This window comes from Ceratotherium simum, chromosome 5, assembly GCF_057802395.1.
Source record: "Ceratotherium simum simum isolate JZ-2026a chromosome 5, ASM5780239v1, whole genome shotgun sequence".
In the NCBI taxonomy this organism is placed as follows: domain Eukaryota; kingdom Metazoa; phylum Chordata; class Mammalia; order Perissodactyla; family Rhinocerotidae; genus Ceratotherium; species Ceratotherium simum.
The window spans coordinates 64344188-64358991 of NC_141904.1; the positions used below are offsets into that span (position 1 = coordinate 64344188).

Here is a 14804-nt window from a genome sequence, read left to right on the forward strand (position 1 = left end):
ACCAGGTTGCATTTTCTTCCGTGATGTCACGCTGTCACTAGGTTCTAGGGTAGAGCAGCAGAAATACTAGACACTGGTGTTATTAGAGTTGTGCATCCGGATCACTTGGGGAGCTCTTTTAAACTCACTTTCACCCCCCTTGCTCCACCTAGACCAATTGAATCAGAATCTCTTGGTGGAACCCCAGAACATAGATTTTGAAAAAGCCCTTGGTGGCAATTTTGACATGTATCTCAGTCTAAAAACACTAGCCCGATGGAAAGACCACCATCATTTTCTAATGTTTTTAAAGTTAGAAAGACTGGGGTTCGAATCTGGAGTCCATCAAATATTAACTGTGTTTCCTTGGATAAGTTATGTGACCTCTCTGAGCCTCAGTTTCTTCATCTGCAAATGGGACTACACAGCTAACTCACTCATTCTTCAATTTTGCAGTACAAAAGTCATTTCTCTTTGGAAGTCATGGCTGAGCTTTTAGATGAGGCCAGTCAGCCACCCTCCCAGGATATACTCTCACAGAGAACACCCTAAACTTCTCCTTTGTAACACTGATCGCAATTCATTGATGGAGTAGTAGGAGGCTTAACACATGGTTTTTGAATGAATGAATAAATAATTAATAATGATTAAATATATGTGTAATGGATTATTCACTCTCTGTCTCCACCACCAGTATTTAAGTTCAATGAGATAAGAAGTTGAGCTGTCTTGTTCACTGTTGCATCCAGAGTGCCTGTGTGAGGCTAGCACTCAATAAACTGTAGTTGAACAAACCAATGGCTGAATAAATGGCTGAACAAATAACTAATATATCTGAGGCACCTGGCGCATAGTAAACATGCAACAAATGTTAGCTGTTATAATAATTATCTTCAGATAGGCCCAGTGTCTTGCCCAAAGACACACAGCAGAGCTGAGACTTGAACTCAGTCCTCTGGACTGCCAGCCTTGTTTTTAATCCATCACATCCATCTGCCTTAAGGTTTTCATATGGGGGGAAGGAATCTAGGAAAAAGTGGCAGGCTGTCTTTGCCCACTAGAATGAGCTGGAAACCCATCTGGTTCTTGCACACTCCCAGCCTCCACTGGTGCAACCCATGTGTATACACACACATTTGCAGACAATAATGACTGTTGGTGTGGCGATCCTTGGTCTTCTCTTGAAAAAGCTTTGGATCTTAAACTCCTTGAGGGCAGTAACTGTGGTTTTGGCTCCCACCACAAGATAGACCCATAGGAACTCTACCATTTGCTAATGACAGCTTTGTGGCAGCCACACTGTCTTGATCCCAGCACCAGTCAAACCATACACACTATGGGGCCAAATACTTGTAATGATTTCCTGATTTCCCCATTGGCTATCATGCTGTCTGTGATTCAGGGGGAGTTGGTGACTGGATGAGCACAGAGAGGAGGTGGAATTCACATTATTGACTACTTAAGCACACACTGGGAAGGGAGTTCCAAATAAGACTAGGGGTAGGTGTTTCTGGGAATGACTCTGGATGATCCCTTGTCTCTGTCTACACTAGCATGGAAATCAAGAGCTTTCCAGATTTTCATTTTAATAGCTTTCATTTAGTGAGAAGTTACTGCGCTCCAGATGCTATGCCAAGTGCTTTGTAGACATAATCCCACATAATTCTCTTAACTCGGAGGGGTTGAAATCATCAGTGTCAGTATCTTACAGAGGAGAAAACTGAGGCTGAGAGTAATGTGCTAAAGATCACAAACACCAGTACGAGCCAAGACCAGCACTGGAAGCAGGCCTAACTGATGATTCCAGGGCCTCCTGGAATCAATTCATTTAACAAATATTTATTGAGCACAACTCTATGCCATGTTGTTTTCTCATTGCAAAGAATATATTCCAGACAAAGGTCCATGTCCTTGTGGGACTTAGGTTCTGTCAGGAGGAGACACACCATAAATAATAAATCTAAACACTACATAAATTATGTAGTCTGTTAGAAAGTGATGTGCTATGGGAAAAAGTAGGGCAGTGCAGAAACGATGGGGAGTGGGTTGGAGAGGTGTGTGTGTCGGGGATGGAGAGCTATGATACAGGTTTGCAATTTTACATAGGGTGAGCAGGACAGGCCTCAGTGATAAAGTCACATTTGAGACATGGAAAGACTTTAAAAAGGTCCAAATGATGCTGTGTTCATTCTGCCACTAACATACAACTATTACAGATTAAGCACCTGCTATGTCTCAGGTGCTATGCTAAGCACTTTATCCACATTTCTCGTTGAATCCTCTCAATGACCCTAAAGAATAATATCATCTCCATTTTTCAGATGGGGAAATTGAAACTCAAAAAGGATAAAACATATTGTCCCCAAGCTATTCAGTTAGTAAGTGATGGGGCTGGGATTTCAACTCAGCTCCCCCAACTCCAAAGGCCCTGTTCTTTTGACCACCATGATGCTGAGGAAGAGTGTGGGCGGCAGGGGGCTGTGAGCAGGGAGGCGCAGCATTGAGCCCATCTGACTTGAGAAAGTCACCCTGCCTCCGTCCCCTTAGGGGCAAGGCTGTTCTGAGGCTGAGTGCTCTCTTGGTGGTGCTAGGTGTTCACAGCTGTAGGTGGCATGGTTGACCTGCAGAGCTCTCTCCATGTGGCATCTCCCTCGTATGTCCTCATGTTTTTTCCACATGGTTTTGAAATCTATTTCTCTAGTAATTAGAGCAGACAGATGTGGAGAAGCCGTTCCTGAAGAGCTATAGCATTTGCAAATGTCAGAAAATGCATGGTTTCTGAAAGCTCACCAGGAGGGCTGCCCTTTCACCGAGGAACAGTGGCACCCCAGGCACGAGGGGACAGAGGCTAAACGTCTTTCTAGGGTGCCTTTGAAGGAACTGTTCATAAACTTGATGGAGTCTTGTTCTTGACTTGGCAAGTGTGGCTCTCATGAATGACCTCCTTCGTGTCTGATCTTATTTGCTCACCATGCAATTTCTCCTTCCCATGCAGATTAGGAGCCCAGCGGTCTAAGAGGACTTTACTTGTGGAATGCAGATCTGTACATCGTAGGATGTACAGATCTTTCTCAACTTAGGATGGGGTTATGTCTGGAGAAACCCATCATAAATTCAAAAAGTTCAAAATATCCTAAGTCGAAAATGCATTTAATACACCTAACATACTGAACATCATGGCTTCACCTAGCCTACCTGAAATGTGCTCAGAACACTTACATTAGCCTATAGTTGGGCAAAATCATCTAGCACAAAGCCTATTTTATAATAAAGTGTTGAATATCATGTAATTTGTTGAATACTGGAATGGAAGTGAAAAACAGAATGGCTGTGTGGGTACAGAATGGTTGTGAGTGGATCGGTTGTTTGCCTTCGTGATCGCCTGGCTGACTGGGAGCTGCGGCTGCTGCCGCTGCCCAGCTTAAGGAGAGAGTGTCGTACCGCATATCGCTAGCCCAGGGAAAGATCAAAATTCAAAATTTGAATTACGGTTTCTACCGAATGCGTATTGCTTTTGCACCATTGTAAAGCTGAAAAATCGTAAGTCGAACCATCATAAGTTGGGGACTGTCTGTATTCTGTCTCCCTCCAGCCTCATGAGGATAGCAGTGCAGTCGTCAAATGACATCCACTTGCAAGTCTGTGAGTGAAAGAGGTGGGTCCCTTGAGTGCCTTTGGTCACTCGATAACAAACCTTCCGAAACAGCGAGGCCTGAATGTGAACTGACCGATGTGTGAGTGCTTTGAAAAGTTAGGAGCACCATAGAAGTACACTTTGGAGATAATGAGGAAGAGAAGAAGAAGAGAAGGATGCTAGAATCCTCTCTTTCTCGGCAACCCAGAGTTTCACAGCCTTGGTCCATGCTTTGGCCCCAAGCCAACCCCCAAAACATAGATTCTGTCCTTTGCACCCACTGTACACACAGATATTGAATATTTATATATAACAATGACCGTTAATATTTGTTAGTGCATTTTTATGTTTTGAAAGCGCTGCTCGTGGGCATTGACTTGTTTAATCTCATTCAAGTGGCAAAACAACCCATTTAATGGGATGTGGTGATATAAATCTCTTTTTGCAAATGAGGAAACTGAGGGAACAGACTTTCAGTGACTTTCCAAGGTCAGAGCCGATGAGTGATGCGAGTGTAACTCAAGCCCAGGTGTCCTGAGTCAAACTCTCATGGTTTCTCCCCAGCAAGGAAATGATGTTTGGTACTGGATTCATTCAGAACAAGAACAGCATATTCACACTCTACCTGTCTCTCTCTTCTTACTCAGGGTCGCCATTGTTCTCTCTTCTCTCTCTCTCTCTCAACTTGGATTTAAGTTTACTCAGGGTGTGCAGAAAAGCTTCATTATAAGGTGATGTCACCTACAACGTGATCCTGTGGCAGAGACCCCAAGAGGGGCAATGTAATGAGACCTTAGTAAATTACTCTGGAGCCCTGAGCTGGCTGCATGCCCTGGTGCCTCACAGCAGGTAAATTCTCATTAGGAGCAGCATCTAGGATGACATCCCATGACAGAGTAGGCTCACACAGAGGGAGAGATGATCCAGGTCACGCAGAGTCAAGGCCAAACCCCTAGTCCCTCAGGACCCTTCCTGGTGACTCCTTTACATTCATCACACTTTGATGCATTTGCCTGCCCAATGTCTGTGTCCCCTCTTGACTGAGCTATATAGGGCAGGGACTGTGTCTGCCTTGTTAACCGCTGTCTCCTTGGTCCATAGCACACTGTCAGGCAGTGGGTAAGCCCTCACAAATATGTGGGGAATAAATAAATGAATGGATAAATGAAGGGTTGATAGAATAACAATAGTTTAATATGTCCTTCTCCTCAGGAACGCTTGCATTTTGAAAGAAGATTCCAATCAAGGATGCGTCTTGACCTCATTAGATTTTTCACGTGGAAGGAATTTCACATGGAAGGCCCACACTGGAGTGAGTGTGATGATAAGTGCATCTTTCTCAAAGAGTATCCAGCAGATGCTTTGGCACTAAATCAGTCTCATTCCCCAAACCAAGAGTGGTGGGACCTCAAAGAACAGGAACTTTGGGGAAGCTGAAAAAAAAAGGCAGCTGGGGTTTGGCTTCCTTCCACCCAAACGTCCTCTCCGTGAGCCTCTGCTTATTCTGTCCTGAACACGAGGCAAACGTGTAGAGGTCCCAAATCACAGCCTAGAAGGCCAGGTTCTCGTGGCACAATAAAATCTCCACCAACTGCTGGCCTTGCTGGGTCTGTCTGTTATTGGAATTAAGTCCCCCTTTTCATTTTATTCAAACTGAAGAAATTTTCTGGCAGGGTGTCAGGTTTCAAACAGAAATGTCAGCCAAGGGTGCACAAGTCCGGGGTCTGAGCAAATTTGAACCAATTTATGCTTTGGGTAAAAATTCATATGGAATCGAGTGGTCTGGTCGGTCCATTTGTTAAATGATCCTCATTTGCATATCCTGAACTAAAAACCTGCAAGGAGCTGTGTATAAAATCAGCATCAGAGGCCAATGTGACTTCTTCACTCCAAAGTGAGTGTACATCTGGAGATGAGCCGTGAAGCATACTGTAGTGATTTTCTTCCCCAACATAAGAGCAGAAAAGAACTTGAACATGTTGTAAGATCGAATTCAAACCTCGATTTATGACCCAATCAAAACTATTGATAATAATGATAATAACCTTTATTGAATATTTAATTGAAATATTGAATATGCCAAGCTCTGTGCTATGCCCCTTAGATTTATTGATCACTTAATCCTCTTGATGATTGCATGAGGTAGGTTTTATTATTTGATAGAAAATGAAACAGAGGAACAGAGGTTCGGGAATGTGCCCCAGCTTGCAAGCCAGCAAAGACTAGGATTGAAAGCAGGACAATTCACCTTCAAAACCTCTGCCCTGATGTTGGTCAAGGACTGATAATGAATCCAATATGCAGGAATATAAACAAGATGCTCTTTGCAGTTTAGTTGGAATTTCATACTCCATACAGCATTTCTCAGAACTCAGACTCTATTCTATGGCAAAGATAGGTAAGCTGCATAGTACAACTTGGTTTTTTCCTTCACGTTACTGGTATAAAGAGAGAGCACTAGGATAATTAACTGGAAAATGCAGTCTCCAAATGCTTTTGCTTTGTACCAATACACTGGACAGGTCAAGATTCCCCCCATCCCCTGGGATGCTGAAGAAATTTCTAAATCAATTCTTTGTACTCTTAGCATTTGAGTGGGGATACAACCAGCGATTGTCTAGGATTCCTACAGCTGTGAAGATTAGAATAAAGAACAACATGGCTGTAGAAGATGCCCTGATGGGGGTTTGGCAGGCTTCACCCACCCACTACATGATTCACTCCTACATACTTGCTCTTTGCAGCAGGCTTGAATCAAATCTGAACCTAATCAACAAATATGTAAAAAGATGCCCAACTCCAGCAATATGGATGGGAATGAAAACTAAATGATATTTTTCACATATCATTTCAGCAAAAAATTCTAAGTTTGATAATATCAATCATAGGGAAGGTGAGGGAAGCAGGTACTTTCTGCTGATGAAAGTGTGAATTGGAATGACCATTTTGGAAGGCATTTTGGAAATATTAAAAACATATATCACCTGTGAGCCAGCAAGTCTCTTTCTTGGTACCTACCACCAGGAAACACTTATACACATTCATGAGAATATTCATCGCAGCATCATTTGTGGTATCAAAAAGTTAGAGGTAACTAAAATATAATACATTCATACTATGGAATGTTAAACAGCTTATAAAAAGGTAGATCTCTATGTACTGACAATAAAAAATCCTTGAGACATATTGTTAATTTAAAAAATCCACACAGCATGATATCATCCAATTATATAAACATACACACACAAAACCAAAGTATAGAAAAAAGGAATGGAAAAATATACATCAAACTCAGAGATGAGATTACCTCTGGGGAAGCTCCAGAGATGGGGAGCAACAGCCACAGGGACCATCCATCATTCATTCATTCAACAAATATTGTTTAGCACCTTCCAGGCCAGACACTGATGCTGTTTTATGACCAACAAAACAGACAAAATCCTTGTGACCATGACACCAACATCCAGCATTATTGTTTTGTTAGGTGTGTTTATAGAACAAGGATATATTTATATATTACTTTTGTAATTAAAAAGAAGTAAAACTAAAAGGAAATTTTTAAAAAATCACATTTTTATATTAACAAAATATCAAGTGACTGTTTATTTTGGCTTTTGAGAGTGCTTGCAGATAGTCCCAAACCATAAATGTTGTATTGATGACTGCCACGTGGCTACTATAATTCCTCAGATAATCAGTCCCCTTTGGATGGTTGGCACAGACGGGTGCAGTGACAATCTCTCATAGCACAAAGACTTGTGCACAGTTGGTTCATTCATTCTATTAACATTTTTTGGAGCATCATTAGGCAAAAAGTGTGAGTAAACCCCAATTTGATTATTCATATATTCACCAAAAGACACGTATATGAATGGTCTTCACAGCACTATTCATAATAACCAAAACCTGGAAACTACCTAAATGTCTATCAGCAGTTGAAAAGACAAATAATGTATTATATTCACACAAAAGAGTACAATACAGCAATGAAAATCAATGTATTAAAACTATATGCAACAACGTGGATGAATCTCACCAACGTAGTGTTGAATGAAGGATGCCTGGCACAAGAGTAACACATTATATAATTCCATTTTTATGACATCAATAACAGCAGAGATAACACATGATGCTAGAAGATGGGACGGTGGTTACCCTTGGGAGGGAGCAGTAGCTAGGGTACATTATGGAGGCTTTGGGGCATGCCACAGATGTTCAGCTTTTTGCTCTAGGTGCTGGTTATATGGATGCGCTTAGCTTATGTAAATTTGTTGAGTTTTACAGTGATGATTTGTGACATTTTTGTAGATATATTCTACTTCCATCAAAAGTTTACAAAAAACAAAATTAAAACATAAAACCCTGAAATCTAGTCCGTGTTGTTTGAATCTCATCTCGGCAAGTCACATGCCTTCTCCGGGCTTCAGTTTTAGCATCTGTAAAATGGGAGATGGATTTGCCAGCTGATCTGTAAGGGCCCTTCCAGCTTCATGGTTCTGTGTATAATGTCTTCCTTCCAACAAACCATTTCTAAAGCTATGAAAAAAAATAGAGAATGAGCCTTAGGTCATTGAGTTTGCTGTTAGAATGTGTAGAAGGCTTACAATGTCACATGTGTCTCATTTTTGAGCATTTGTTGTAAATTAAAGACACAATCAATGAACAAGGGAAATTCTGTCTTCCAGAAAAATGCACGTAGTTAATTCTTTCCCAAAGTGCTCACAGGACGTGTGAATACGCCAAATGCTGCTTCTGCCAAGCTTCTTCCTGTCATGCCAGTTCATATACCTGCCGTGGGAGAGTCAGCAATTGCAGAGGTGGGGCTGTTCCTGGTAGGAAGGAGGCAGCTACTGTGCTCACTACTGAGCACTGTTTGAATAGGCACTTCCTCCCCGAGGGGAGTTGGTTCATAATTTTCCTCTACCGCTACTGGAAGTCCTTGAATGGCAACATCACAGCTTGTACCCATTCACAACAGGAAAGTTGGACATCCGCAGACAATCTTGGCACGAGAATCCAGTCCTGTGTGTCAGCTTCTATATTAGAACCAGGAAAATAATTTCTATAGTGTAGACCATGCTGTAATCTTCACGCAAGGTGTTGGGCTCCAGGCAGGGAACCTTTTCCTATATATCCAAGCCTCACTGACATTTGCAAGGCAGCGACCCCCAAGGAAGGCAACACTTTAAGGCAATGAACAGACACGTTGTGTTAACTCTATTTAACCCCAAGGAAAGGTGCTTTGGGAGGTGGAGACAACCTCTAGTGAGTAAGCTCGTTGTAGGGGTGTTATCCTGACTGTTTAGGAGAGCTCGGCCTCATGTGAAGGGTTGGTTCTCACAGGAATGCTGAAGTGAGCAGCTGAAAATAGACAGTGACAAAATCTGGTAGGAGTCTTAAGTCGTCTCGATTGCTTCTTCTCAAATGATTGGACGTGAATGACCAGTTTTGTTGCTTTATTTCATTTTATTTGGTTATTTCTAATCATACACCAGTCAATATATTTTTAAAAATATAATAAAAACGAATGACTAAAAATGGAATAAAGAGGCAAAATACAAGCCCCAATTTTTGATTATTAGTTTCAACAGACATTATTCTGTCAAGTGCCTATAAAAGTTCATAAATGCTTCTTCTTGATCTGGGTGCTGGTCAAATAGGTGTGTTTAGTTTACGAACATTTGTTGCGCTGCATGCAGTGTGGGCACATATATTCATTGTGAACCGGTGGCAGTCTGTGGATTTTAGGAGCGCTGCTTGCTGGAGGCTCTCTCACTCTCCCAAGAGCACACTTCTTTGGGAATAAATCGAGTTAACACAATGTCCAAAATAGAGGAAAGGACCGGGGAACAGGATATTGTGATAAAGATGGAGACTCAAGATAAGAGGATGGAAGAACAGCTAAAATGTAGATTTCTCTCAGAAATCAAGATTTTAATGATGAAGCAATTTTTGGTGATGGTGGGAGGAACCTGCTGTTTTCATAGAGGTAAAATCGAGGGATATCAGTAAATAACCAGATTAGTTATATAGAAGGAGGCAGGAGATCTCTGCTCATTGTGTTCAGCCAGTCCAGATGCTAATCAACAAATATGGACCACATGAGATATTAAAGTTCTCGTTCAGGTCAGCCTGGGGACACAGGGCAGGTAAAGCGTCACTTCTTTCCACTCATTTCCTATGCAAAAGTTGCAGATGGAAAACCGATTTTTACAAAATCAATTTTCCTGTTTCATCCAATACCAAATATAAGCATTCATGTCGATATAATCACAGTTAATGATTCTTGAAAGCAAATTTGGAATTAGGGGCAATTACAGCAAAACATTAGGAGAATAAGTTATAAAACTATTTAAAGTCACAGGAATAATTTCTCACCGGAGCAAGCCAACCATTCTTGTATTGTTCTGGTATTTTGGAAAAGAGACAGATTTAAGTAGGTAAGACAAAAGACTGAAATTCTACAAGCATTTTAGTTTCCAGTCCAAGACAGCTGTTGGGTGATATCACCCAGTGTGAGAACAGCCATGCGTGGAGGGAATTAGCAGATGAGAAGCAAGCAAACCCGATATGGGGTATGTAAACGTGCTTTCTCAGTCTCTTTTGATTCTCCTGATAGACAGACACACCTAAAAGTGAAGTTACATATGTGGATGTTTATATGAAGCATGAAGGGCACAAGAAAGGGTCTGAGACATGAAAAAGGTGGGGGAAGATAAACATTTCAAGATTCAGATCATATTGCTGCCGCAACGTGGAGAGTCTCTAAGGAAATAGCTAGAAGGGCTGTTCAATTCGCAGCTTCCTTCCAAGGAATAAAGAGTTTGCTAAGAGCAAAGGAAGTGCCAAAAAAATGCCAACTTGTGTCACACTAACATCTTTCTTAAGGCTGAACGTGGACTTCGGAAATGTAAACTTTTGACTACAGTGAGCGCAGACAGCCTTGAGGGTTTGATATTAGGTTTTTCAGAAGGACTGAAGGAAATCTGAGAGGAGATCAAATTAGACACTCACTGATTAGAAAATGTAGCGACACCAGGGTTTGATTTGCAACAAAAGTGGCGGGGCCACCTTTTCCCTGGCACCTGATGTGAACTGAGAAAAATGAAATCCCTAAAAACGCTTTTGGGAATGATTTCACTGGAGACAGACAGAGACAGCAACAGCTGGAGGGAGGAAGAGAAGACAACAGGCAAACAAAAGTGAGAATCTGTAATAGAGAAGACCTGTGGGAACAAATGGAAAAAGAACGGTCTAACTTTCCTGCCTCAGACCAAACAACATTCAAAGGCTACCTTCCTCCTAGTGGTTGGAGTAAGTTGCTTAGAATAACCACCAATGCATTATACATCTTTAAAACTCTCCTTTCTGGGTTTATAATTTTCAAAGAGGCAGATTCCTACAAACTTAAGTAATGAATGTAAGATGATGCTCCTTTGGGGGGTTGTAAAGACAGTCTAAGAACAAGTCATTTGAGTAACAAACTTCACAGCCGGAGAGCATTTCCATTGCATAATACACTTACCCTTGAAATTTACATCATTTCACTCTTACCCCGTTGGGTCATTATTTTACTTACCTCATCAGGGAAATCATTGTTTAAAAACCGAATATAAACGGTGAAATAGTTTTCTACTTATCTTTTCCAAGATAATGGCTTCCCTCCCCGACTTCCCACCACAGAAGAGTTAGGCCCATGTGGGTGATGAATTGCTCCAAAGAGTCTGACAGTCCCCAAGAGAGGAATGAGAGTAAAAATAACTAGCCGATTACCAATAAGGAGCAAATTGGTCACTTGAGAATTCAGTGGCTAGAATGACAAATGAAAAAATGAAAATCCTCGTCAAGAGACTAAACTTTCTGATTAGTCCAAGTGCTGATGATGGCTTTCCGTTCCTCTCCCTCCCTGCTGTGTGATGATTTACATCTGATTGGACATCATTTTGTATTGGGGGCAGTCATTTCTAAAAGGGTGTTTGGAAGACTTTGAAGTACTTAATTATAACCAGGAGGCATTTGGAGACTGAGCAGTGAAATGGAAGATGCTCTGTCTTGGGCTATGGAATGTTCATTTATAGAAGGAGCCCATGTCTGGTTGGTTTGGTCTGGTTTTTCATTCCATCACCCCATAAGGCAGCCTTCCAAGGTTTTCTGGACTCTGAAAGAAAATAAAAATGAGAATGTTCTTGGCCAAGGGATCCACATTTAAGGCAGATTCAAGGATTTCAATATGTGGATAGACCGGGCTTTCTGTTAATAGTCAACTACTAAAAATAGAAGTAATTTGGGAATCCTTTGAAGGGAGGCCATTTTTACTAGCCCTCATTTGAATGAATCCATCAAGTGAGGGAGGGTATATAATGAACCAGAGACATGATAGCTGTCCTCATAAAAGCCTAAATATATCAGCAATCTAAGTCATATATGCATGAAGAGATAAAACAGGACCCAAGTTGGGCATAGCCATAGAGCTATAGGAATTTAGAGGAGAAAGAGAGAGATTTTAAATTAGATAACCAGAATAGAATTGAAGGAAGAAGGGTGACAGGACGAAGAATTTGAAAGATGAATAGCACTATGGTAAATTTCTGTGTGAGAATTGCTTGAATGAACAATGATACTTATTTTTTTTTTTTTAATGATTTGGTGCAGAGTGAATAGAATGATTTGTTGTGAGAAAAGGGGTCTGAAAAGATGAGTCTGGACATAAGTTTCCCATGTATGCATAGGTTTTCAACACGAGGCAGGGACTTGGGTTTGGTCTTAAGAGCACTGGAGGAACATTAAGTGTTCTGTGTAGAGTTAGAACTGTTTTAGAGGTCTGTTATCTTCATCTAATGAAAAGAAAAGGCAAAACAATATTCTCTGGAACTTCACCAACAGGTCAGATCAATAGGTAAGGTCACCATTTTGATTCTTCTTCGGTGTTGACACCTGTGCTATAGAAAGAAGAATGAACTAGCACAGTGCCTGGCACATGGAAGGACTCAACAAATATTGCTAAATGGATGAGTGAAACTGGAGTTATTTAGAACCAGAGTACTGTTATTTCCTAGAACAGCTGAGGAAGACCTGAGGTTACCTCAGCTCTCTCAAGAGGCAGCAATGAATAATTTGAAGAGGACCATGTTAGGAGTTATGTGAACCTGGGCATTTAACTTCAACTTCTTGGATCTGTATTTCCTCACCTGAAAAGGCAAAGGTAAGTTTCATGAATGGGCTCTAATTGCAGGAAGTTTTTTTGTGTGTGTTTTTTGGGAGAGAGAAGCCATACATAGCTTGTGTTGGATGCTCAGAGGAGGCCATGATCCAAGACAAGGCTAAGAACCTGTGGATTATATTCCTTTTAAACTATAAGAGGCTGTGATTCTGCGAGTCCCGGGATGATTTTCCTTCTTGTAAGGACAATTGGAACATCTGACGCCACAGCTCTGCCAATTTTGGCACTTTGCAGGAGGCCCATGGCTGATTGATTTGACTGAAATGAGGAGGAAAAGAGTTTGTTCCTAACTGTCAACCCAGCCTCAGATTCCCCAGCAATTTAAGGAGCATTATTGATCTGATCAGCCATGCTGGGGCGTAATTGACCATCGAAAGAGATGAATCATTGAAAGGCACTTGTTCCCATCAGAACATGGCATTGGCAAAGTGTAACCTCTGACACAGCTCTTTTTTTGAAGAATTACTTTTTTCTATTTTCTTTCTTTACAGTGGCCTCAATCATAAGGTTATTGAAAAGAATAACTAGTTAATGATGGGGAAAAAGCACTTTGGAAGATGATATACTTTAGCTGTTAAGGCTATTGTTCAGAACAATATGCAATAAAATTTTTGTTGAATGGACACACTCAGTAGTGGCTCTGATTTGGGGACTTGTCAATAATGACATGCTGCTGACCAGATAAAACATGAGCAGTCAAAGAAAGTGTTATCATTCCCCAGAAGCTATTGTCAGTGTAAAACTCCAGGCTCGAAAGCTAGTTCTGGCAATTTATAATGAGGCAGAACTTCTGTGATTTTTGGCTTAATGTATTAATGAATAGAGATCTGAGGGATAATGGACTTACAATGTAATAAGGAAAACTCAAGAAAAGATTAGGCTCTAATCAAAATAAATTATGTTTTTAGATTGATTTTAATGAATTCAATTCTGTTTCCCTTTGTTTATACCAAAAAGAAATGGATTTTGGTAAGCTGATTCGTATCATTGGAAAAAAAGAATGGATATTATATTTTAATAGAATAATAAACTGCAAATGCCAACTTATGGGAAGAAATCATATACAGGCAAGAACATATTCTTGGTGAGAGAAAATTTTTCCTATAAATGTCAGTAAATTTATTTTCTCTTGGAATAGTGCTCTTTAGGCATTTATTAAATGCCCTTAGCCATTTAGGTTATGGCATGCCTAAATGCCAACAAGCACTTTAGTTTTCTGGGTAGTATGGAATCACTAGCATTTTCATGTCAAGACTGTGATTATACATTAGTTCCATGGTAGATGTTAATAAATCCTATATTATGGTTAGAATCGCTGCTGGAAACTTTGGGAATTTTGTGGTGCCTCTTCTTTGGCATTTGAAACACAGCATGGTGTTTTCACTGGACCCTCCAAAATTGCTTCTTTCTACCTGTGGAAGTAAGTTTTCACTGCAGAGACATGACATCTTGAATGTTTCATGGTGCCATCAAGAGGCTGGAGAGAGTGACTGGTTTTCAAACCAATCTGATGGACTCCGGAAATGCAGGCTAAGCTATAAGGGATTCTGTGCTCTTCATTCTTTCCTCACAATTATACCTCCCTCAGAGTATGGTTCTCTTCATTTCACAGATGAGGAAACTAAGATTCAGTGAAGTTAATCAGTCATCCACAATGACATAGTGAATACATGGTCAACCCAAATTCATTTCATTGATTTAAAGTCTTGAGAACATTCTCCCAGGGTCTCAAGCAGGCTGTACCCCTACCAGTCTACCTTGGAGCCTCTCAAAACTAGATAAAGACTTAATGAGCATGGGAGAAAAAGGAAAAGTAAGACAATGCATGTATGGTGTTGGTATTGGTGTGTGTGTGTGCGGTTTTTAGTTTCAGCTCTGTTACTATGTTTCTCTGACTTTGAGGAAGTCACTGTTCATGTCTTTCACGTCCTTGTTTGTCAAACTGGGGTAGGTAAAAGAGTGAGTGAATCA

The 14804-nt window shown here is 40.8% G+C and overlaps 1 protein-coding gene across 4 annotated transcripts in view; it reads left to right on the forward strand.

The window, feature by feature from the left end:
- The window catches only part of LOC106803103 (uncharacterized), a 300006-nt gene that overhangs the window by 245205 nt on the left and 39997 nt on the right, over nucleotides 1–14804 (forward strand). For 2 of the 4 annotated variants that reach the window (XM_087431285.1, XM_087431286.1), the window contains exon 4: nucleotides 4826–8055. The exons of 1 other annotated variant lie outside the window; for it this stretch is intronic. In XM_087431285.1, the coding sequence (XP_087287411.1) occupies nucleotides 4826–5050 (225 nt within the window). In that variant the 3' untranslated portion in view covers nucleotides 5051–8055. Of the gene's footprint in view, nucleotides 1–3571; nucleotides 3635–4825; nucleotides 8056–14804 lie in introns of those variants that run through there. One more of the 4 variants, XM_087431287.1, reaches the window with a different exon arrangement.